The sequence below is a fragment of the Ictalurus punctatus genome, chromosome 3 (genome assembly GCF_001660625.3).
Source record: "Ictalurus punctatus breed USDA103 chromosome 3, Coco_2.0, whole genome shotgun sequence".
NCBI classification, from domain to species: Eukaryota; Metazoa; Chordata; class Actinopteri; order Siluriformes; family Ictaluridae; genus Ictalurus; species Ictalurus punctatus.
In genome coordinates this window covers 10,127,111-10,151,107 of record NC_030418.2, presented here as the reverse complement: position 1 = coordinate 10,151,107, position 23,997 = coordinate 10,127,111, and the positions used below count along the sequence as shown (strand labels likewise).

Below are 23,997 nucleotides of genomic sequence, written 5' to 3'. Positions count from 1 at the left end.
CTAAAAGTAATTTAGCTGGTATAATATGACCAATTACTATTTCGCTTGTTTACAAATTTTTTTACCCTCTAAAATAAGGTAAGAATGAGGAGGAAAAAAAAAATTTAGTAACCCGAATATTTTTGATATAACCTTACAAAAACAATTTTCTAAACGTTTTCATTTACTTGTTTATCCTTTACTATTTTGTAAGTCATGTGGTAATTTTATTAGGTACTAAACAGTTATAACAAAGGAAAACCTTTTGTAATTTTAATGTGGTGCATGACAGTGCTATTTATGTGAAGGGGGCTAAGAGCCCCTTAATTCAGAATAAGATTCATTCGAAATTATTCTTGATATTGTTCTTTTAAGGGGGTTTGTCCGATCAAGTCTGGCATTGTAATTTGCGTAGAACCCAGTCTTTGTGGTACAACACCATCTATTCTTGTAAAGTAATGTTGCTGTTCATATTGCATTCCTTGACTTGATCCACTGAGCCCAGAAGATGCTGGAAGTAAATTTGTTCAGACTTGAACCAGCGCCATCATTAAATTGAGGACTTCCTTGACTTGATCCACTGCGCAAAGAAGATATTGAAAAAGGGACTTTGGTTTGGACTTGAACCAACGTCATTAAAAAAAAAAAAATGGTACGAGATGGATTTGTTAATATATTCTGTATTCCTATTTGAAGATACTTGACTTCCTTCATATGAATAGCCTAAAGATTCTATTTAATTGAAATATGAGCTCCTTGACAAGGTTGCATCCTAGTATAGATTGTGCGAATTTAGCATGGGGTTTTCTGGGGTTGAGGGATAGCTTGTAAATTGTTCATTGGGTGTTATTATTATTATTGCTGCTAGAAAACCATATGTTGTAGTTTTTGTGTGTTCACCGCCTTGAGTTAGTGTCTTTTGATATTGTTCAAACACTTGTGGTTGTCATAGGGGAGTCTGGTAAACAGTACGCGAGTATACACATTTTTAAATGTAAAACAACTGATTTATCAGCTCCAAAATATCGCCATAGAAGTGATTTGCTCAAAATTTGTTCAAAATCCCTTCTGAAGTAAATCCTTCAGGGCTTTGGGTGGCTTGAAAATATGATGCTTTTAGTTTTAAATTTTAAAGGAGATTGCCTACACATTCATGCCAAGAAATAAGAACATTTTCATATTATAATAGGGACAAAAGCATTAAGAATTCATTTTAAACAGAACACAGTTTTTGTTTTGCAGATTTTGAATCCCAGAAATACTTTTCTGTAAAGTATCTGCTGAATAAATCAACCTTTGATTATTTGGTTGAAAACTTTAATTGTCTTTCCAGACTGTCGATTGCCATTGTACCATTTCTGTTCTTTGCTCTTGATTTTTTGAAGAAAAGTTTAGAAGATTTATCATAATACAACAATTTAAATAGCCATTTCCTGCATTATGATTAAATTCTTATAAAGGTTTACCCATATGTCTGAATCACTTTCCTTTAAAGAATCTAATGTTTAAACTGTATGCTTAAGACAAAAAGTTTCTTGACCATTATTTGAATTATATCTTTAAAAAAACTTCAATAGTTTGAAAATTTGTTGCACTATCATCCCTTTCTCCATTTAATGCACTGCAAGGTGTATATTTGAAAGAAAAATAATTATATATATTATAATAATCATAATATACGACAAAAGAAATTCTCTTTTTATATCTATAGACCTTCCTAATTAGAACATTTCAACAGATTCCAAAAAGAAAGCACTTGTTTCACTTATTTTTAAAAAATACACATTTCTGAAATGTGCAAAACTAAATTTAATAAGAAAAATGAAAACTATTGTTGAAATAATAAAAAAATTCAATAAATTAAAATTGTTCAAGAAGAATAGTTTCAGATATTAGATAAATCAAAATTATTTTCTAGGAAAATATTCTTCAATAAATTTCAGAATGAAATAAATCAAAATCTATTAAAGTATAGTAGTCTTGGGATAAAATTTGGATATAAAAAATAATAAGGAAAAATATTTTTTAAATAAAATTTTCAGGGGTGGTAATGCATAATTTACCCTAAATTTGGGGTAAGCATAAAAAAAGAAAATTTACCCACGAAACGAAAATTAATTTAAAAGTTTTTTAATTAAAGATATTTCATTGTTATTTCTTTTTTCCATAGCCATAAGTAAGCCTATCACTTACTTTTTGTTTTTCATTTATTATTTGTCAAAAAAATTTTAACGGTGCCTAATTACCTTCGATTGTGTTGGTATGTGCACCTGATGTGGATCTTTAAAATTTTTGGAATGGTTTACTTTAAGGTGTTTAAAATGAAGTTCTAACCCATGGTATCCTTTCCACTTATCAGTTGTTATTACACTTCCAGATTGTACATACTTTAATACTAAAGGAAAAAATGTTTCCTTGTCTCTCTCTCTCTTTTTTTTTTTTTTTTTTTTTTTTTAACTGGAACGAGCACTAATATTCTCTGTGGTGTGTGTTCTACCATTCGAACCACCAAAACTCCATCGACCTTACACCTACAATCTTTTTCTACGTTTATATTTTCACTGCCAATCATTGGTAGAATGGAAAAAATGTCTGCATCCTTTTTACAAACATCAACAATGATTTATACTCTAATGTGAATGCAATTAGATTTATACTGGCATGTTTAAATAAAAGTTGTATTAAAACAATAAAACTTTCAAGTCCTATTTTCCAATTAAGTAGAATTGTATTAGAAAATAATGTCATTTCCTTTTCACACATTTTCCACATACAAACCACAGGACTGGTGTTTTTTCCTTTTTTTTGCGTTAATAAATTACAGAAAGTGCATTTTTTGTATCTTTCTGTTGAAAAATCTATTATTTTATTGAGAAGGTTCTCCTGATTGCTTTTATTTATTTAAAAAACCCCCCAAAAAAAAAAAAAAAAAAAACAAGGATTAATTTATTTATTTACCCTAACCTCAAATTTAGGGAAAATTATGCCTCTTCCTCCAAATTTCATAAATAAATAAATCAAAATCTATTAAAGTATAGTAGTCTTGGGATAAAATTTAGATGTATACAAAAATTTTCAGGAAAAATATTTTTTTTCTGATATTTTTTCTTATCTGATTATAAGAACACTTTTAAAGAAAATATAAAATTAAAATAAATTGAAATGTATTTAAAAGATATAATGTTTTATTGAATTTAAAATTCTGTGTTAAATATATTGTGGGACTACATAGTCCCAAGGGGTAGCTTAAGTATACTGAAGATACATTGGCAGCATTGATTTAGGCAATAAAAAGCAAAACTTGCCTTTTATTGAGTTATTTTCTCCTTCATTCTTTGTTTCATGGAGCTCTGTCAGTTGGGGGTAGGGGTTATGATTTTCTTTTTTTTTATATTAAAGCAATCCTTCGATTATTTTTGCAAAACGAACTGAGAGATAGATAGATAGATAGATAGATAGATAGATAGATTAAAAAAAGTGTGTTACTGGTAGAAAGATTGATGACAATAATATACTTTGAAATGTGGAGACAGTGTGAAAGAAAGAAAGAAAGAAAAAGAAAGAAAGAAAGAAAGGCACTGATAGAGAGATGGATGAAATGACAGTCTGTATTACAGGTAGAATGACAGTGTGAGAGGGACAGAAGAGAGTTGAGCCAGAACAGCTTGTGTATTCTAGTGATCCTGAGCATAGGATATTAAGACTATAGGCACCAATAGATAGGTAGATAGATAGGGTGATAGAGGCAGAATGATTGATGGAGTGAGAGAAGGACTCATGTAGATAGATAGAGAAGAGTGTTATTAGTAGAATAACAGAGTAAGAGAGTGATGCAGGAAAATTTATTTTAAAAAAAAGAAATTTGGAGCGTCTGCGCACACTACTGGTAGCAGGTAAACTGACAGGGTGAGAGGGAGAGAAGAGGGGCTTCAGGCCTTGGGCACACAGATGTGTGAGAAATTTGACAGTTGAAGTTTGAAGCCTTGAATATTCTGAGCCAGGCTCTAACCATTATGTCAGTGTAAATATATGGGAGTTTGAGAAAAAATACAGGATGATCTCAACAGCTTGATGGACTGACCATAATTCTGGTCATTTAGGAAAGTCATAGCACACTAAGTCTGAAGGTCTACTAAGAACAGGCTGAACAGGTCTCTGGCAAGTTTGGAGCATGTAGCTTGAAAGCTCTGAGAGGAGTAGTGTTCAGAAATGTTGGGTCTCAGAATAATAATAATAACTAGACCGGTACATTTCCTGAAGAAAATGTGAGTGGTGCATGAAGTGGTACAAGCTGGGCAATCGCTACCACGATGCAAGTGACTGCAAAAGAGCCAAACTATAAGTCTGTATAAATGTTCTGGTTCTTAAATATGACTTATTCAGGATGTTATGCGGTTGCTAGGGTGTTCTGGGTGGTTGCTAAGCGGTTGCTAAGGTATTCTGGGTGGTTGTTAGGGTGTTGCTAGGCAGTTGCTAGGGTGTTCTGAGTGGATGTAAAGGTGTTGCTAGGCAGTTGCTAGGGTGTTCTAGGTGGTTGCTAGGGTGTACTGGATGGTTGGTAGGGTGTTCTGGGTGGTTGCTAAATAGATATGCATTGCATAGCAAGCAAAATTTAACACAGAGATGCAGATGCACAGGTGGGTCATTAGGGGGAGCTACATGTGTGTGTATGTGTTTGTTGAAGCACAACTAATCTGACATATCAGTATATGTAATGATTATTTAACTTGAGTTTTTAATATAATAGTCTTTATGGCAGTCTGAATACCCATACCATAATTCTTCTTATTAAGCTGATACCATTCCACTTTTATAAGTGATTCCATTTATTTTGGTGGTTAACATGCAAGTGATGTCACGTGATGTAACATGACATGACTAGTGTACCCATAAAGCAATTCTCCTCATTGAACTGATTGTTTTGATATGTCACATGTCTATGTTCGGGTACTTTTGTGATTCCACTGATTTTGGGGGTTAACGTGCACATGATGTTACTAGAATATCCATAATTCAATTCTCCCCATTGAGCGGAGTATTTTGATATATGTCACATGTCTATGTTGCGTTACTTTCGTGATTCCGCTTATTTTGAGGGTTAACGTATATGTGACGTCACTAAAATACCCATTTTTGTGCACTGAGTTGAGGGTATTGTCATTCCTCATAATGCAATTCTCCTCACTGAGCTGACTGTTTTGATGTATGATATGGCTGCAGTAGTTTGTTGATTTGTTGATGGCCCATCGGGTCCTGCTACTGATTTCTCAATTAATTTGTATGGGGGAAATTCATTGGGAAATTTCGTCATGGAATTTCACATAACACACGTGTGGGAATGTTGAGAAAAGTAATCATACACACCTCCTGAGAATTCTGAGTGATTTGAGATATGATCCATGTCTTTGGATCATATCAATCAAGTCAAATTGTGCAGGACTAGTTAGGTGCCAAAAATTTCCTCTGGAGACTGTAAATGTAAACAGTTTCTTTCTTTGCCTTGTTTTCTCCTCTAGACTAATTTTACATTAGCGTGTATTGTGAAATCAAGACAGGAAATTCCTTGTGACATGCACGTGGGATAAATTCCCAAATGAGATTTCCTGATTCCCTTGACCAAGCCGAACACTTGGACACACGTTATTGTTATTATTATTATTATTATTATTATTATTATTATTATTATTATTATTATTATTATCATCATCATCATCATCATCATCATCATCATCATCAGTAATAGTAATAATTTATTGTTTTTATTATTTTTATTATTATTATTGCAATTGTGCAAGCATATAAACACCTAAATCAGAAAAAGCAAGATAATTTTAAGAAATATATGGTCATTTACCATAAAGAAAATAGAATTTTTAAACAATAAAACTGTAGCAGTGCCATCTACTGTCTGATCTCCATTAAATTTTGCATGCTTCTAAAGAATCATATATGTTGCATGTGCTTACTTAACCTCATGCAGTGTTGAGTTTTCCATTAGGAGTTATTAACTTTTGGGTACACTATACCACACTCATTTTTGTAAATAACCCTGTTATGACTATCTGAAAGTTCAACATATTTGATTAATTATTGACCTAGAGATTCCAGATAATTGTACTACACTGGTTTTGTTGCAACCTAGTAAAAAAAAACAACAAAAAAAAAACCTAGGTCTAGCTTGCAAAAGTGTTGTTTTCCTAAACCAGTAGTTCTTGAGGCAAAATTGTTAAGTATTAGGCAATCTAATATATTATACGAATAACGTATGTGTGAAATATTTCATAATATCATATTGCATAATCATTTATACACATGTAAACTTGATAGCGCCTCCCAGTGGCCGATTTCAAATACAGCATCTTAACACTCAATTCAAAATGGCCAAAGGCCAAAATAGTCAATATAGTAAAATTTAGTGGCATTTGACTCAACGTACCTCTATGAATCTAAAGATACCACTTCCATGATTTTAGGACAAATTAAACAGAATTTATAGGCAAAATTACCAATTTTTCATATCTCCTGACCAGTAGGTGGTGCTGTTCTGAAACTGCTCATCCTCACTTGGTTGTCAGGTCATGGTTGTTATAAGACACACCAAGTTTTGTGTCAATATGTCAAAGACTTGTGGACATTTAACCTCACATTCATTTTGGCATGACTGCAGTCATATTCATCGACATGTTATACATGAATGGTTTGGTCTGTAATAATAATAAGTAGTAGAAGAAGAAGAGCTGCAAGCAGCATTTTCAGGGGAAAGCATCCAGACTCCCTGAGCTGCACATTCACAGATACACTAGAATTGTTGCATAAGCAATCAGAGGAAAGCAGAGCCATAACTATAGGCAAAGGGATTCAAGAATGATTTGTAGTTTCACACATTTGACCCAGGGAATACAGTGATGCCTGGCTTTTAAACTTTGGACACACAGTTCAAACATTATAATCATAAAAATACTTCCAAATCAGGCCCAGAGTGTTGGGCAGCACTTGGCCCAAATTTGGTCAGAATGTTCCTCAGACCCTCCCAAATCAGTGTGGTAAATTTCACAAAATTTTACCAGACGATTTTATGGACTGCCATAGACACCCTAGATGCCAGAAGAAGAAGAAGAAAAACAACAACAACAACAACAGGGTACCTACGCACCTTTGGTGCTTGGCCGCCTAATAATAATACCAATTATAATAATAATAAGATTAAACATCAGAACAGTATGTTGGCATTGTCAAGCCAACATAATAAAATTTCAGTGCAGTTTTTAACTTTCTATATTACTTAATTGATTAATTACTTTCTAAATCAATATTTCACTTAAATTGGCTGGGTACTGTCTCCACTGCATACTCGTCCCTCGAGTACCAAACTCTACAGATAAAAATATATGATCATTACCCATTCTCTAGGCCATTGAGAGTGGACAGGGTGTTGATGAGTACATAGAGGAGGCCATGGTCCAGCAGTATATCAGCCAGTTTCGGGCAAGCATTCAGCAGCTGCAGTAGCACACACAAGGCATTGTGGACCAGCGAGTTATCATACAAAGAGTTTTCCAAAAGCCCCAGTATGGGCACCACAGATCGCTTTCTGAATGGAGAAATGCTTTCCATGTCCTCTAGGTCAAGGCTATTTCAAGGGAGAACAAAAAATTAAATCAGTTAAAGATAAAGGTTTTCTTGGTTTCAGAAGCATAATGAGAGGGATATCTTAAAATAAATACTTTTTTAATGATCAAGCACGTAAAGATTTGAATAAAGTTAATTAAATGTAAAATACTCACTCCTCCTCTAAGCTTACAGTCCGACCGTACAACATTCCCAGAAAACACTCCAACACGCCCTGAGTGCCCTGGTGCAGATACAACTGGTTGGCCAGCAGAGAAAAGCCATGGTTCCTTATGAACTTCTCTTTCTGTTCCTTTTGGGCTCGGCTAAAATATGCATCCAGAAGCTGTATGTATATTGGGAAGACGCCACAACATTTTTTGTTGGAGTATCTAACCCATGACTGTTGGCTCACCTTTTAAACATACTTGGTCAGTAACAGTAATAGGAAATAGATTACAGGTTAAATTGAAATTATGCGAAGAAGCTGCAAGGTGGTCAGCATGCATCAGCTTTTAAAAAGCACTACAACCATATTTTTTTTCTTCCCATCATGAATATAATGTGCGCATCTTGCTGTTATCGATGTTATCATTACAGTGTGCTGTGACATGTCCCTTTTTTTCATATACATCAAAAAACATGCTCCAAGCAGTGCTTTTGCAGGAAAAACTACTATACATTAATCAGCCATAACATTAAAACCACTGACAGGTGAAGTGAATAACATTCTTTTTGTCATTACAATGACACCTGTCAAGAGGTAAGATACATTGTGCAGCAAGTGAACAATCAGTTTTCAAAGTTGATGTGTCGAAAGCAAGAAAAATGTGAAAAAGTAAGGATCTGAGTGACTTTAACAAGAGAGAAATCATGATGGGTAGACAACTGGGTCAGAGCATCTCCAAAATGGCAGGTCTTGTGGAGTGTTCCCGGTATGCAGTGGTTAGTACTTACCAAAAGTGATCCAAGGAAGGACAAACGGTGAACCAGCAACAGGGTCATGGGCACCAAAAGGCTCATGAGAATGGGGAGAAAAGGCTAGCCGGTCTGGTCCGATCCCAAAAAAAAGCTATGTTGGCACAAGCTCCTGAAAAATTTAAGGCTGGCTATGATAAAAAGGTGTCAGAACATACAGTGCATCACAGTTTACTGTGTATGGGGCTGCGTAGCTGCAGACCGGTCAGAGGGCCCATGCTGACCCCTGTGCAGCAAGGCACCTACAATGAGCATGTGAGCAGCAGAACTAGACCATGGAGCAATGGAAAAGGTGACCTGATTTGAAGAATCACATTTTCTTTTACATCACATGGATGGCCAGGTATGTCGCTTACCTGGGGAAGAGATGGCAACAAGATGCACTATGGGAAGAAGGCAAGCTGGCAAGGACATTGCTGGGACAGTGTTCTACTGGGAAACCTTGGGTCCTGGTATTCATGAGGATGTTAGAAGGGGGACCTACACAATATTAGCCAGGTGCTTTTAATGTTATGACTGATATGTAGGTTTCACTTCAACCACATGTGTAGTTTTTTGCTATAATAGCATAATTGTATACATAACATTACTGATTAGACTTTTCTCAATTTTAGTATGGCATGTCGCTATCTAACAACTTGACCAAAGTCTGACATTCATTGTGTGAGAAAATCACACTTACTGCTAGCAACATTTTAGATATTTTAGGCTGTTGCTTCCACACAATGGCTAAGATTCACTTTATTATACCAATGGTACAGCCACACTTTAATGAAGCTAAATTAGACACATCATCAGACACAAGAAGTGCGTGATGTGTCATACTATGTTCATGGACACCTTAGCAATAATGATCTTTTCTTAAATCTATTTTACATATCAAACTTTTGCAAATTTGTATGCCAAACAAATAAATTGTGGAGAGAATGATGTGGATTACAGAACAAACAGTCTGAATTATTACAGTATAGCCCTGCTTTCTAAGACACTCCATCAGAAGATGGTAATAAAAGTAAAATAGCCAAGATATAGGTAAGATAGCCAATGCTACATTTAGTCACACCTATGTTCGATGTCTACAACAGAAAAAAGTTTTGGATAAGTAGTATCCTTGTGATATTAGTACAATATTTAAAGTTATATCAGTGTTATACATAAGGAGGAATCACAAGTCACTGAAATATTACTTGCTCACTTACTGAACTCATGTTTCTATGGCATCAGCTTCTGAAAGAGTTGATATTAAAGAGTGTATAAAAAAAAGAAAAATTTTGACTTAAGTACTTTTATAACCCCTTGCTGAATGAGAGGAGATGGGTGGTTAACCAAGACGACAAGGGCTTCAGGCTGGATCAGTTTGTCCATCACTTCCTCCAGCATGAGATCCGGCAGCAGTAGCAGGATACCTCTTAGAAGATCATAAAGTCCACAGCAAATTAGAACCACACAGTCTTCCGTACCAGACCTGAAAAAAAGCCAACAGAAAACGGTCAGAAAGAAAATATGGAGAAAAAAAGGAAAGTGATTTGGACCAAAATCCTCCTATGGAAAGTTCAGAATTAATAATTGTCCTTAATACTGGATTACATTTTAACAACCATGGTTATGACTAATTGTAAACAAAAAATAAAAATAAAACAAAAATAAAAATAATTAAAAAATTGTGAATGTAGTGCGCACCAGAATGGTGAAATAAAACTCATCATAATTCAGAAGAATAAAAAACTGGTGAGATAATTTCTACCTGTCACTGGCCTTGCTGTGTGTTCGGTCATAGCCAGGAGAGTATGTGTAGCTCTCCACGTCATCATCAGGGGCAGTGCGATCAGTTATGCTGGGCCAGCGAGCAACGGCCATAGAACTGTTCTGTGCTGGAAATGCCAGACCTAGACTGGCAAGGTCGCTGTGGCTCCTTGGAAAAGACTGGATGCCTTTTAGACTGTCAGGCCTTCGCAGAGCTTCTTCTCCAACTGAATCAGTGCTGACACTGCCTGCCTGCTCTGTTTGAGCTTCCTGTTCTTCTCCCATGCTGATGGTGGATGTGTGAGGTACCTCATCAACTACATCCTGAGAAACACAGATTGTCTTGGCTGATTCACAGCTGTTTAGGAGCTGCTCCTCTCCACCTTTCAGAATTTCTGTGCTGTCAAGTACATGCTGTGGAATCAGAGAGTCAGCCTCATCTAGTTCACGGGGCCTGGAAGATGCTTTACAGGCTGGGAGGGCCGAAGAAGAGAAAGGAGAAGGAGTAAAGATGTTTGGGGTGTGAACATCACCTTCAGGATCTGGAAAGGGAGGCAGGTGCCCTACTGTATAAGAGATTCTATTTGTTTTTACTATGACATATAGCTTACAAATAAACTTGATTTGGCCTAAAGTGCATTTTCTATAGCTACATTCACCACCAGAATTATTAGCACAATTTATGAAAATGAGCAAAAATTACTATATAAAATTAATAATGTATGGATTTAAGAATACAAATATACATGTTTGCTTTAGACCCATGGCTTTCAAAGTACATGAAGAAACAAAATACATGGACCCACAGGGGTCTGTGAAGCATTGCCAGATGTCCATGATTTATTTATTTATTTTCAATTTTGTTACAGTGGGGGAAATCACAACATGCTATTATCATTAATACAAATATAACGTGATTAGATGTATTATTTAGTTCTAGTTTGCCTGATCAATTTGAACTGAATGGGTTTAATCCAAACCTCATAAATAATGTCACATAAATAATGTCTGCTTGAATCTAACGACACTGTAAAATAAACTATGTTCTATGACAGAAAAGTTCAAGAACAAAAAGCTCTATAGCTCTAAGAAATAAGCAAATTATGATTCTACACATTAAAATAATGTGGCTCATATTGGAATTGCTTAGACTGCCCTGATCTAGAATAGGTTATTGAATCAGAGAGCTTGTTATATGCAACAGAATTTAGAAAGTTTTAATCAAATAGCAGTCCATGTCTTTTAATGGCAATCCATAATAATAAGTGGACAATATTTTAACTAATGTCACTTTGATTCCTGATGGATCCTTTAGTCAGATTATAATCAAATATCAGGTTGTAGCTACGCAGGTCTTTTTTGCATGTGGATCCCTTTTTGTTTACAAAATCAAAGGGGTCTATACACAGGTATAAATTGAGACCTCTGCTCAGATGGTGTATGGAGTGTATTACCTTCAGTTTGTATCTCAGTGATTGGAGCTGGGGAGAGCGAGAGCACAGAACTGCAGGTGGACTTCCCTTCGTTGCTGGATTGTCGCAGACACATCATGGACTGGACCTTCTCCTGATACAGCTTACCATCTGAGACAGAAATGTACACATCAATAACATATCTAATAGCGACCATATGGGAGCAGGAACTTTGAGCACATTTTTATTTAAGGAGCTGAAGAAGAAAGAAGAAAAAGGTATACACTAGATAGATTTACCTTTTTGCTTTAGCTACCTATAATTCTATCAACAATTATATTAAATTTTTCTTTTTAGCTTTCTTTTCTTCTTAAATTCCTTCCTTATACTTTTATCCATTCACACAACCATCCATCTACTGCAGTGATAAGGTCCCTCACCAATATGTAGAAAGAAGTAAAAGCTGGATGGTGTGTGACACACATAGGTGTTAGTAGGTGGGTGCACAGCCAGCAGGAAGTTGTAGAGCAAACACAGCAGGTCCAGGTCAGGGGGCGAACCAAGTACTTCCTGAATGATTTTAATGAAGGACAGGCACACTCCGTGTGGAACAGAGGTAAGGTGGTCATCCTGATTCTCCTGTCAGAATGAAAAAGGTCAAGGAAAGAGGTAATGTAGGTAAAGTTATTTCAGAAAAAATAAATATTTGAGGAGGGTGGGGTCTTGCCTGGAGCACTTGGCAGGTTAGCAGGAACCGGTGTACCACTTGGGATTTGAGCAGTTGCTGAATATTGAATGCCTGCTGAGGATGGTGCTCTCTGATAAGAATCTCTAGAGCAGCTAAAAGAGTCTCCCACACTCCACTCTGAGCAAAATCAAACACATGATAAACCATACCTTATGTGATGCACATCTGCAGGAAATGTCATTATTATTGTATATAAATATCTCTGAAGTGTTTTAGCATGTTACCTGAGCTTTGGCCCATATCTTCCAGTCCAGTAGTATTTCAGAGAGCAGCTTCAGGTCTTGCACCACAATAGTGGACTCTGTGTCCACATGCCACTGATTGTCGTCCTTTACCATCAGGATAGAGCCACTGCAGCAGCCATCCAACAGAGCCTACACACACAGACATTTAGCAAGTAAATGTAGGAAACATATAAGATCCCTTATAACACAAACACACACACACACACACACACACACACACACACACACACACACACACACAGAAATTAACTGGAAAAAAAACAACCTTTATTTAAACATAAAGCATCAACAATAAAGTAAAACCATAGACAATAAAGACAGAAAAACTGTAGTATGCATATCCATGAAATGAATGAGCTTTATAAGGGAGAGTAGGGGAGCTCCAATCTTGACTAATATACACTAATGCACCTTTAAAGGGTAAATGTATGAAAGGCAAGACAAGCCTAGAACATAAGTTAGAAAAGATTGGTAACCTAGATGCGCACACAGAACCTGCTTTTATATACAGAGTTAGCAGTTGCTCCGATTATATACTGTACTCATAAAGAAAACATTACATTTTGACAAAAGCTCCTGAAATTATAAATGTTTAATGCATGAACACCTTAAGAATATGATATCCCACAATGCATTTGGTCTTCATGAGGACTTGGTGTATCATGGAGTACCCGTGGCAACACTCCATCTCATGCATGCGTTGCTGATTGTGCTTAACAAGTGACAGCAAAACCTGCAGTGCCAATGCCTGAGTCTTCTCACAATCACTTAGCTCCACTGCCTGAGTGAGACAGACCGAAGGAGAGAAATAGGAAAGAAAAGACCAAAAACAGGTTATTATCTCAACTGTCTGTAAAAATTTCTATAACTTCAGCATCTACTAAGGGTCATTCCATCTCAAGTGGTCCAATAATTGCTTGACCCATTTGTAATTTTCCAAATTTTTTGAGCGATTACTTCTGTGTATTGGCATAGCAAATCCACCAGTTTTTTTGTTAACAATTTAAAATGTTTTTATTTTTAAATTACTAGGTTTAACAATGATGGCCATCTTTGTGTCATGGCACACACCACATTTTGGTTATACAGCTGTTGACGGAAACCTCAAAATCTTGGATCAGAATGGTCAGAAAACTGATCTCTAGAGTACATTACAAGGAAACATTTTGTACATTTTTGTACAAACATTCTTGTTCCTTAGACTGAAGTCCAAATGTAATGCTCAAGAATTCCACATTTAGGGTCAATTTATAATGGGAAGAGTTCAAATCTGAGTCTTGTTTTTTTTTTTTTTGTTTTTTTTTTTAGGGATTACCTAGGTAAGTATAGTGTTGAACATAGCATGCAGAAGATTTCAGGTTTAAGAGCTCTCTTTTGTATTTTTATGGGGGTGAGGAAGTGCAATTTTAAAAAATTCCCCTCAATTTAGAGTTGAGTTTGAGATTCCACTTGTTATAGAGCTAGGGCTAGTAGAAAACTGGGAACAAGCCTACTTTATTCATGCATTTTGAGAAATTAACAGATTTATATATAAGCATAACAAATAATAAATAATGAAAAGTATTTTACAGTAATTGTTTATGAATGACACAATAGCTTATGGGGTCTATATTGGCAACAGTGAAGCATGATCTATCATAATAAAGTAGGCTTTTCCCATATAACCAGTGAAATCTCAAACTCGGGTTTGTATCTGGTCCCACACAGGAGATGTACAACCCAAAATTGAGGGGAATTTTTTTATTGCACTTTCTTTTCCCCTTAAAAAAAGAGATTTCTCGAACCTGAAATATTCTGCATGCACACTATACTTACCTAGGTACCCCCTAAAAAAAAAAAGTTAAGATTGAGATTCAAACCATTCCCATTATAAACTGATGCTAAACTGAGTGGAACTGTGAACAATCTTGAGCATTACATTTGGACTTAAATTCTAAGTCTAAGGAACAAGAATGTACATAATGTTTATGTACCTTGTAATGTCCGCTAGAGATCAGTTTTTGTTCAAAGGAGCTAGGACCATCCTGAGCCGAGATATTGAGGTTGTGTGCCATGACATTAAGATGGCCATCGTAGTTAAACCAAGTGAAAAATAAATAAATACAATAAACTGTTGGTTTTGCAATGTCAATACATAGAGGTAATCATTTAAAAAAAGAGGGAAAATTAAAAACAGTCAAGCAACCTGCATTGGACCACTTGAGATGGAATGATCCCTAATAATTCTAAACATCCTAAAATTAAGAATTTAACTAAAGACAGGTGAAGCCATAGTCACAGGTAATGTTTTCAGACAATTTTTTACTATTAGTTTTTGATAAATTACCCATGTAAGTCTGGTTATGTAGATTTACTTTCCTAGCATATTTTAATTTGAATACAACACAAATTAATATCAGCTTTCATTGGAACAGGAAGTGTGTTACAACCTCCACATATTATTTTTGTGATTTAAGTAGGAAAATACCATAATATCTAAAAAGTGCAAAACATTAACTATTCCACTGATCTTCCCTTGACATCTGTTTAGTGAATCACAAAATCAGTTTTTAAAACCAAATGAGGGGCTGCAATATTTTATTTTCATTTTATCCATTTACAGAAAGTAAAAAGTGGTGTTTTTGACTTTCGTGGAATTTTTCTCGAAAGTGTAATAAAGCCTGTGAGCATAAGCCAACCATTACCATTTGTGCTGAGTTGCTATTTTTGGAAAGAATTGGAAATAAACACTGTTTCCTAAAGGCTTACACAAACACCTCTAAAAGCACATGAGAAGATAGAAAATGTCAGTGAGACAGTTATTTCTGCTGATATTTCTCCTGATGCATTAACACAAATTATTTCAGAAGTGATTTTCAGTCTTACACTCCCTGGCAATTTTAATATGAACACCTGCACAACTGCCATTTATGCAATAATCCTATCAGTCACAATCACGTGGTAGCAATGATATTCATAAAATAATGTAGATACACGTCAAGAGCTCCAGTCAATGTTTACATCAAACATCAGAATGGAGAAAAAAAATGTTATCTCTGTCATTTTGACCAAGGCATTTGAATTTGCTGGTGCCAGATGGGCTGGTTCCATTTTTTGGATGGAATTCAAATAATTAGAATAATCTGTTGTCATCATTATTCCATCTCTAATTTTCCCCTTCTTTTCTTTAACCATTATAATTATTAAAAATAAAAAATTAATAATGTAAGATTCATATATTAAATTAATTATATTTTATTTATTATTTATTTTCATGCTGTGTTATTATTGTTTTATTTTACCATTTCATTATATATTTTCCATAGTGAAACACTGATCTTTTTATTTAATGCATGAAACCATTTGTAAACAAAGTTTATAAAAATAATTAAGTCTATATAATAAAGTTTAATAAAGTTTTACATTTTTTCCCCACTTTTGCTTTCCCTTTACCTTATTTAATTAGAAAAGAAAAGCCAAATAATATTCATTATAACAAATTTGACTGATGTCTCTGCAGGCACACTACAGTGGGGAACTAAAGGCTTCTGCCATATTTACAAAACTTTCAGAAACACTGATTTTCTTTGTACTCTCATGTGTTTGTTGATCAACTGTATTCTCGACAGAGCTCATTTGCAGGCATTGACTCCCACAGAACTCCAATTAAGTTCAACTGCACAGACAGCTGGGAGCACAAAATGAACAATGATGGTAAGGACTGAAAGACAGAAGTGAAAGTTATTTTGACTCAATGATCAATGAGGATAAAGACTGAAAGGCAGAAATCTGTGTTATTTTTGACACACTTCTATGCCAGTAAAATAAATAAATAAATAATAATAATAATAATAATAACAACTAGCACTACATCTTCCAACAGGTGAGGCATCAGTTTGTGGCTATGTGCAGACAGAGCAGCCCGTCCTCCATTCATACAGCGGCTTTTCATTTGGGATAATTGAATAATTTGTTTTATTTTTCTTAATTTATCAGATTGTGTTGACTCACTTTCTTTAATTTTTTTATAGTCCTCAATTAATGCCAATAATATAAGCTGAGCGGTTTTCACAAAATGGATAAGGGGGCTGCTAAATACTGTAAACTGAATAAAAATATGCAAACTTGAGAGTTTATTACATTTCTAAAATTGCAGTAATCAATGTAAATTAAACGATTTGAAGTCGATCAAGTCAAGGTTTACATTAGTTGGTCTTCTTACGTGTAAAACTTGAGCCAGACTCAAATATGCGGATGGGTGATCCACTGTGGTGACACCCTATGGGAGCAGCTGAAAGAGGGAGGATAAAGACTTCTTATGTGTAAATTTATATTCCAGAGCACAAGTATGATATGAATTTTTTGCTGAATTTAGGGGATTTTCATGAATACCAAATTTCTTGTGTAAACTCTCATATGAAAAGCTTATGAATAAATCAGTTTGTATCTAGCTTAATAAATGAGGCCCAATGTTAGTATGGCTCATAGGCTCCAGTAATTAATGGCTCAGTGCTCCGTTAATTAATTTAGATATTGAGAGGAAAAACTGACATGATGGTGCATCAGAGTTAAATGGGCTTGGTCACTCAACAAAAAGAGTGGGCTCTTTATGTATGTGCATTGCTGGTTATGCAGATCTTTCTTTTGACCCTCCATCCACACATCAATGTCCACTAGCTTTACATTCATCAGTCCTTTAAAGATGTGGTTTTGGGCTGAGCTGGAGCATGGAGAAATCTCTCACTAGATTCCTGTTCCTTTCTGCTAGGGGTGTCACTGAGGATATCCGTGTCTTTTTGTAGTGCTACACTGTGTTGCTGTGACTCCCCCATTACTGTGAGAGTCTATTATATCCTGTCTTGGAGTCTAGACCACTGGCACTGGCAGTGTCAGGTCCTGGGGGTCTATGTGGCTTACGTAGCTGTCGGTTCTGCTCACGTCGATCTCCAGGAATTTTCTTGAAGAACAGTCTCAGTAATTTACATAGAATGGTGTGAAATACAAAAAATATCCAGTGAGCAGCAGTTCTGCAGGCGGAAACATCTTGTTGATGACATAGGTCAGAAGCGAATGGCCAGACTCATTTGAACTGACAGGAAGGCTATGGTAACACAAATCAGTTCAAAGCTAAATCACTCTTTATAACCATGGTGAGCAGAAAAGCATCTCGGAACACACAACACATCAAACCTTGAGGATGGGCTACAATCAGGTTACACTACTGTCAGCATAGAACAGGAATCTGAGGTTATAGTGAGCACAGGTTTACTGAAACTGGACAGTTGAAAACTGGAGAAAAAACCCCCCACAAAGCCTCGTCTTTTTCCAATCTGCAGCTGCCCAGTTTCAGTAAGCCTGTTTGTAAAATACGTCAATAAGTTCCAAACTGCTTATTAGACATGACTGAAGGGGAGCCTAAGTACAGAATACTCTTGTATATTCAAACTGAAGTGTTTTTTATACCCCAAAAATATTCTATGTTCAAATGTTAATTAAGTAATTACCCGAGCAAAGAGAAAGATGAATGCACCAGTGCCACCGATCTTATGGAGACAGCTGTGGAGTCCAAGGGGCTGCAAAGCCTGCAAGCGCCTGAGTGACAGAGGCTCCAGCACAGAGCTCTGCAATTCTTTAGCACTGAAGGGCCTCTGGAATGCTACAGGAGCCTTGACCTGACCTTTCAGGCGGATCACTGGCTCATAGATGGTGTAGATGGAAGGATTGCTGGGAGAGTAGACAACAGCTAGGCTATCCTGGGTGATGAATTTAGGCATTTACATAAAAGAAAGAGAAAAGATAATCATTAAATCAAACAGACACTTCAGGGAAATTTATTTCTAGGAGACAATATATATCTTGATTTTGAAAAAGAGAATCTAACATCAGTGGATGAGAGACTTAACTTAGTTCCTTTTTTTTTTTTTTTTTACAAATAACTTTTATTAGTATTTAATTGCTGCTCAGTGTTCTGCTGTTTAAAATGCATGACACTGAATAAATTATATTATATAATATATTCAGTATATTATATATATATATTCACATATATATATACATACACACACAATCTCACAAAAGTGAGTACACGTAGCACACATGTTGAACTTCCAGTGACCGGTATTTGGGAGTGTGAGAGCAATGACACATATATATGAATATATTTCTATATACATACACACATACATATATACATACATATACAAGGGATGCACCGAATGTTTGTAAACCGAAATTATTTGGCCGAAAATAGCAAAAAAAAAGCACTTTCGGTGTTCGGCTGTATAAGTGAAAAGGCCGAATAAATTTGATCGAACAACGACGTGTTTCATGATGTACCAAATAGCCTAGCAACCAGAGTGAGACGCGTGAATTTCACGACCTCCACTTCCGGCAGCGCACTTGGAGCGATGAGCGGGCGCGCGCATGCACGTGCGCGAGCGCATGCTCTACAGATGTTGACAACCGTGACATTGTTTACTGTGGACACGTGCACGTTTGTTTTGTTTCTGTTCCGGAGTATTCTGTCACGTCGCGAGACATAAGGGAGTAGAGTACGGAAGCAGGTAAAGACGTATTTATTTAAAGGGACATAACATTAACAACGTATGTAACTATCCTATGTCTACTATAATACTCCGCGATGTGTATATATATATATATATATATATATATATATATATATATATATATATATATATATATATATATATATATATATGGAGAGAGAGCAAGAGAGCGCGAGAGAGAGATCTTTACTACATATATAGTTGAGTGCAAATGTTTACATCCCCCATGGTTTATCTTTATTTATATATCAAGATAGGTGACAAATGCACCAGAGCAGCTTAGCCTTATCATAGATTCTACACATCTTTTGAACTGCACTGGAGGTATGAACAGCATTTGTCCAAAAGATATTCCCTCATTTGGTGTATTGATGATGGTGGTGGAGACTTATGTCTAACATGTTGCTCCTCATTTTTATTCTCATCATGCCATGTGGATGGGGGAACTGTCATCCTGGAAGAGGCCACTCTCAGCAGGAGAGTAATGTTTCACAGAATAAAGGTGATCAGTGAAAATAACACTGCACACATTTGCAGTGACCCTTCTCTCTAAAACAATTCTTTTATACAGGTGTGCAGAGAGCAGGTCAAGTATGCAGTGAAAAATTCTGATTTACTATGAAACAACTTAAAAATTCACCAAAGATTTTTACATTAAAAAAATTATTTAAAAAGTGAAAATATATAGTGCTGGGAAATATTCATATGCTATTCATATGCTATTCATATGCCAATATCTGTTGCAAGATCAAACCGTTATCCTCTAGGCATGCATATGTTCTCATACTGTGACATAACAGCTGATGTAGCATAATGTTTTTGCTGGTCATATGTGAAAATCAGCAGAATAGTTCCATGGATACAGGAAGGACATGTGAGCTATGACGTCACACCCGAAAGACTGTCAAATCATTTTTCTTTTAACATAGGTTGTCTTGATTACCATAATTTTAACATAGCTTCCCTGAATTCTTGAATCAGGTGTTGATTAAATTTCTATAGCTGCATGGATCTGAACATTTATGACCAACATTAATGACAGGTGTTTATTAATGCACTTCTTCTAATTCTTTACTGTTCCAATAACAGCTCATTGACAGGGACGATCCAAGTGAAGGAAGGTGAAGGAAGATCCATGTAATCGAAGCCTAATAATAAATGGATTAAAAATGTGTTATATAAAAAAGCTTATAATCTTTGATATGGTGAAGTTTTCTTTTAGAAGATGTTTATTTCAGAATTATGGCAGGAGTCTATGCAGTGCCAGTGCTTTATAAGTTAGTGAGTTTCCAGACATCTGTGTTAGTCCCTGCCAAAATATTTGGTATTCACTTTTATTGGGGATATTGTTGAGTGATGGAAGGAGTATACTGAGGAGCACAGGAGGCAGTGCTAAAAATTTCTGTTGCACTGAGTTCTGCTAGATCTAGTGCCTTTGGACTAGCAAACTAGTATGGTGGCATCTACTGAGCGCGAATTCCAATAAAGAGGAGAATCACACTTTTCCTGCTGGAGAAATTATATCCTACAGCTTGGAAATGTCTGGGGATTCCCCAGGAGGACCTGGAATCTGGTTGGAAATTGGGCTAACCTTCTCAGCCTGTTGCCACAACAGTCCCATCAGAAAAAGTAGGGGGAAAAAAACTATTAAATAATGTTTATTTGACTTCTTGTCTTGCCTAAGGGAAAGCACACTTTTGCACTCAACTGTATTTAAACTCATAAGTATAATAAGTCACAAATGTGTAAGGGTGAGTTAATATTACAATTCAAGTGTACTGAGCTCATGACAAACTGATATCACATCCTTATGCAATAATCTTAATTTTGCTCAAAACTTACAATAATAAATGAAGTGTCTATTTCAGAATTCCTCATCAGCAGCTCCCGAACTTGCTCACACTGAAGCCCTTCCTGAGTAATGTACTTGGAGAATGTCCCACTGGGCTTTCCATACTTGCATGGCATTATGGAGTTAAAGTCAGGACCATTTGTGTACAGATAAAAGGCCTCATCAGTGCGTATTCTGGAGCCTTAAACAGAAAAGCAAAAGTTTATCAGCAAAAAATAGGTATGGTAAAATGGTTAGCATAGAAAAAAAAATAATAATAATTTTGCTGCAAGAGTATTAGTTTAAATTTAGAAATCAGGTACTTTAGTTGTATAATTTCTTTGACATTATGATGTTTTATTAACTGATTGTTGCATTATACCATAAAAACACCAATAACTACCCTACTCTTCAAAACCCCAGGACAGTCTAGACAATAAATCATGGTATCACAGTATTATGTTCATGTATAATGTATCATAGTTTCACAATGACCATATTTACTGACTGATATTTTATTATTCTTTAGTTACCATTATAAAAATCACATAACTTCACAAAATACTGCTTTTAAATCTAATTCCTTGCTTAATATGCAGAAAAACACTAACCAAATGCCACTGCTGCCAAAAAGTCAAGTCCTTTTTGTTACTAATTTGTGTGCCTCAAATACCATTAAAATATATACATCAAATAGGAAGGATGAAAATTATTCAGACATTATTATTATTCAGAAAACTATTTCAGACATTTGACCTTGCTGTGACCCTGTTTGGATCAATTCCAAATCTAATCAGTTCATCTGCTGGTTACAATCAGTACGTTTACATGGACAGCAATAATCTAATTATTGAGCTTATTCTGAATAAGACAATACTGTGATTAATGTGTTTACATGAGTTGCTTTTAGAATATTCCTTTCATGTTCCTGTTTTACATGTTATAGAACATATATTGATTAATGGCACACATCATTACATCCCCACGCCACGTAGTCTGACGTTCCCTCCAGAATTTCACGTATCAATGTACAGTTCGTCTTAGTTATGGTACCATATACGGTTTTGTGTGTTTTATTTTTAATTTACGAAATCTTCGAGTGCAGTTAATTATTTGTCATACCATATGTGCAAATAGATGTCTGCGTGAAGGGGCTGTGTCCAAAACCACATATTTACCTAATATATAGTAGCCGAAATACGTGCATTTTGCCTACTTTATAGTAGGTAAGTACGCGGTTTCGTATGCAGCCATGCCCTCGTTTGCCGTCAAACGGTTGAGCACTGCCGTGTGTGTATGTGTCCTGTCGCAAAATGCAGTGAAAACTCCCACACAACTTTAATAGTGTGATTAAGGTGTGTACATGTCTGTAATGCACTTCGATAATGCGACTAAAATAGGAATACTCCACGTCTTAATTCGATTTGTGTTTACTTCGAGTACGACTTCAGTCAGATTAAGGTAATCAATAATCGCTGTTTATATGGTAGTTTCATAATCAGAGTATTGTCTTAATCAGGTTAATATCAGATTATTGTTGTCCATGTAAACATACTGAATGAGAATCTCATAAATCCTTCAAACATTTATACGCTTGAGTTCAAGAACAAATCAAAGAATATCCGGGAAGTACGAACAAATGAACGCACAGACAACAGAAAACATAATTTGTCCACCAGTTAGTGGCAGAGGCATACAAACATTTTGCATTGTTTGTGATATACCAAAAGCAAAATAATTTCTAGGAAAGGCTAATGTACAAGTCAATCACAACATAGTGGGCGGCTCCATATTGCTCCAAATTACTTCCTATTTCATTATTTATGAATGAACATAGTCGCTAACCACAGTGTTCATATTGTTCATTTATATAATAAACACCTTATCACATGAACTTGATTACTAACCGACCAATGAGGCAAGATTCACTGAAATAGAGACCAAGGTTTTCAGGTGCTGAGTGACGTCACATGCCCCCATTGTGGGCACTGCAACAGCAGTTCATGTTCTCTATTTTTTTTTTTCTCCTTTCAATTTTTTTTCCTCCTGTATTGTGTTTTATTGTTTCACTAGTAACCTATGTGAAAAGATCCATGTCTTAAGAAGAATTTCAATGGGTATACTAGATCAATTGTCATATTGCTCACTTCTACAACAGTTCCTCTCTTATAAAGTGAATGTTCAATTTAAAAAAAGAACACTCTGTTAAGCAACTTGAAATGAAGCAAAAAGCTTAATGCAACTTTGTGGACATTTACTATTATATGGTAGGCTCTACGACATTCACTACGACAGTAGGCTGTCATACAAGTATAACACTACATTATGAACACTAAAAAAAAATAATAAAAAAACTTAACTACATTAAACCACTTCACTATATAATAATAGCAAAATCTCAGCTACATTTTATACCAAGAAAAAATCTACCTTAAATTCACAGTACACTTTGGCACAGGGACATGAACAGAGAGTTTTTCACTTGTGTAACTGAGAGTCATACCATTAAACAAAAGCACACTGCCCATATCCAAATGGGAAGTCAAGGTTTGTGGCAACACTTCTGAGCTGTTCAGGAAATGGCCCAGCATGCAAAAGGTCTTGCTACTATCAGATGACAGACTGGACTTCCTGGGGAGGGTGTAGTCTAGTGAGACCTCACATTTTCTGGTGAAAGTATAGACAGATGTTATAGGAGACAGACATTACTGCAGCTTACTTTAGGTACAATGTTACATTGATCTTTTCATTAGATAGAATCAACTGAATAGCCACAGAAGGAATGCAGCATTGCTTTTTTCATTTAAGTGGTCATTCATAGAGCCACTGTTTACACCAGGGCAGCATAAAAACACTACTGTTAATACTACACTCAACTGCATTCTCATTTCTTATGAAAGTCTATTAT

The 23,997-nt window shown here is 35.6% G+C and overlaps 1 protein-coding gene and 1 long non-coding RNA gene across 9 annotated transcripts in view; one reads left to right on the top strand and one right to left on the bottom strand.

The window, feature by feature from the left end:
* Positions 1-23,997, bottom strand: part of lyst (lysosomal trafficking regulator) — a 227,188-nt gene that overhangs the window by 101,637 nt on the left and 101,554 nt on the right. For 7 of the 8 annotated variants that reach the window (XM_053679574.1, XM_053679575.1, XM_053679573.1 and 4 more), the window contains 12 exons: positions 23,593-23,756; positions 21,101-21,291; positions 18,197-18,445; positions 13,321-13,494; positions 12,693-12,842; positions 12,448-12,585; positions 12,161-12,359; positions 11,763-11,891; positions 10,310-10,850; positions 9,850-10,030; positions 7,764-7,933; positions 7,379-7,609 (listed from right to left, as the gene is read on the bottom strand). In XM_053679574.1, the coding sequence (XP_053535549.1) occupies positions 7,379-7,609; positions 7,764-7,933; positions 9,850-10,030; positions 10,310-10,850; positions 11,763-11,891; positions 12,161-12,359; positions 12,448-12,585; positions 12,693-12,842; positions 13,321-13,494; positions 18,197-18,445; positions 21,101-21,291; positions 23,593-23,756 (2,517 nt within the window). The remainder of the gene's footprint in view (positions 1-7,378; positions 7,610-7,763; positions 7,934-9,849; positions 10,031-10,309; positions 10,851-11,762; positions 11,892-12,160; positions 12,360-12,447; positions 12,586-12,692; positions 12,843-13,320; positions 13,495-18,196; positions 18,446-21,100; positions 21,292-23,592; positions 23,757-23,997) is intronic. The other variant, XM_053679572.1, reaches the window with a different exon arrangement.
* LOC128632715 (uncharacterized) lies at positions 18,468-21,088 on the top strand. The gene is made up of 4 exons (XR_008396268.1): positions 18,468-19,255; positions 19,512-19,582; positions 19,720-19,760; positions 20,348-21,088. It is a non-coding gene; the product is annotated as an uncharacterized LOC128632715 (long non-coding RNA).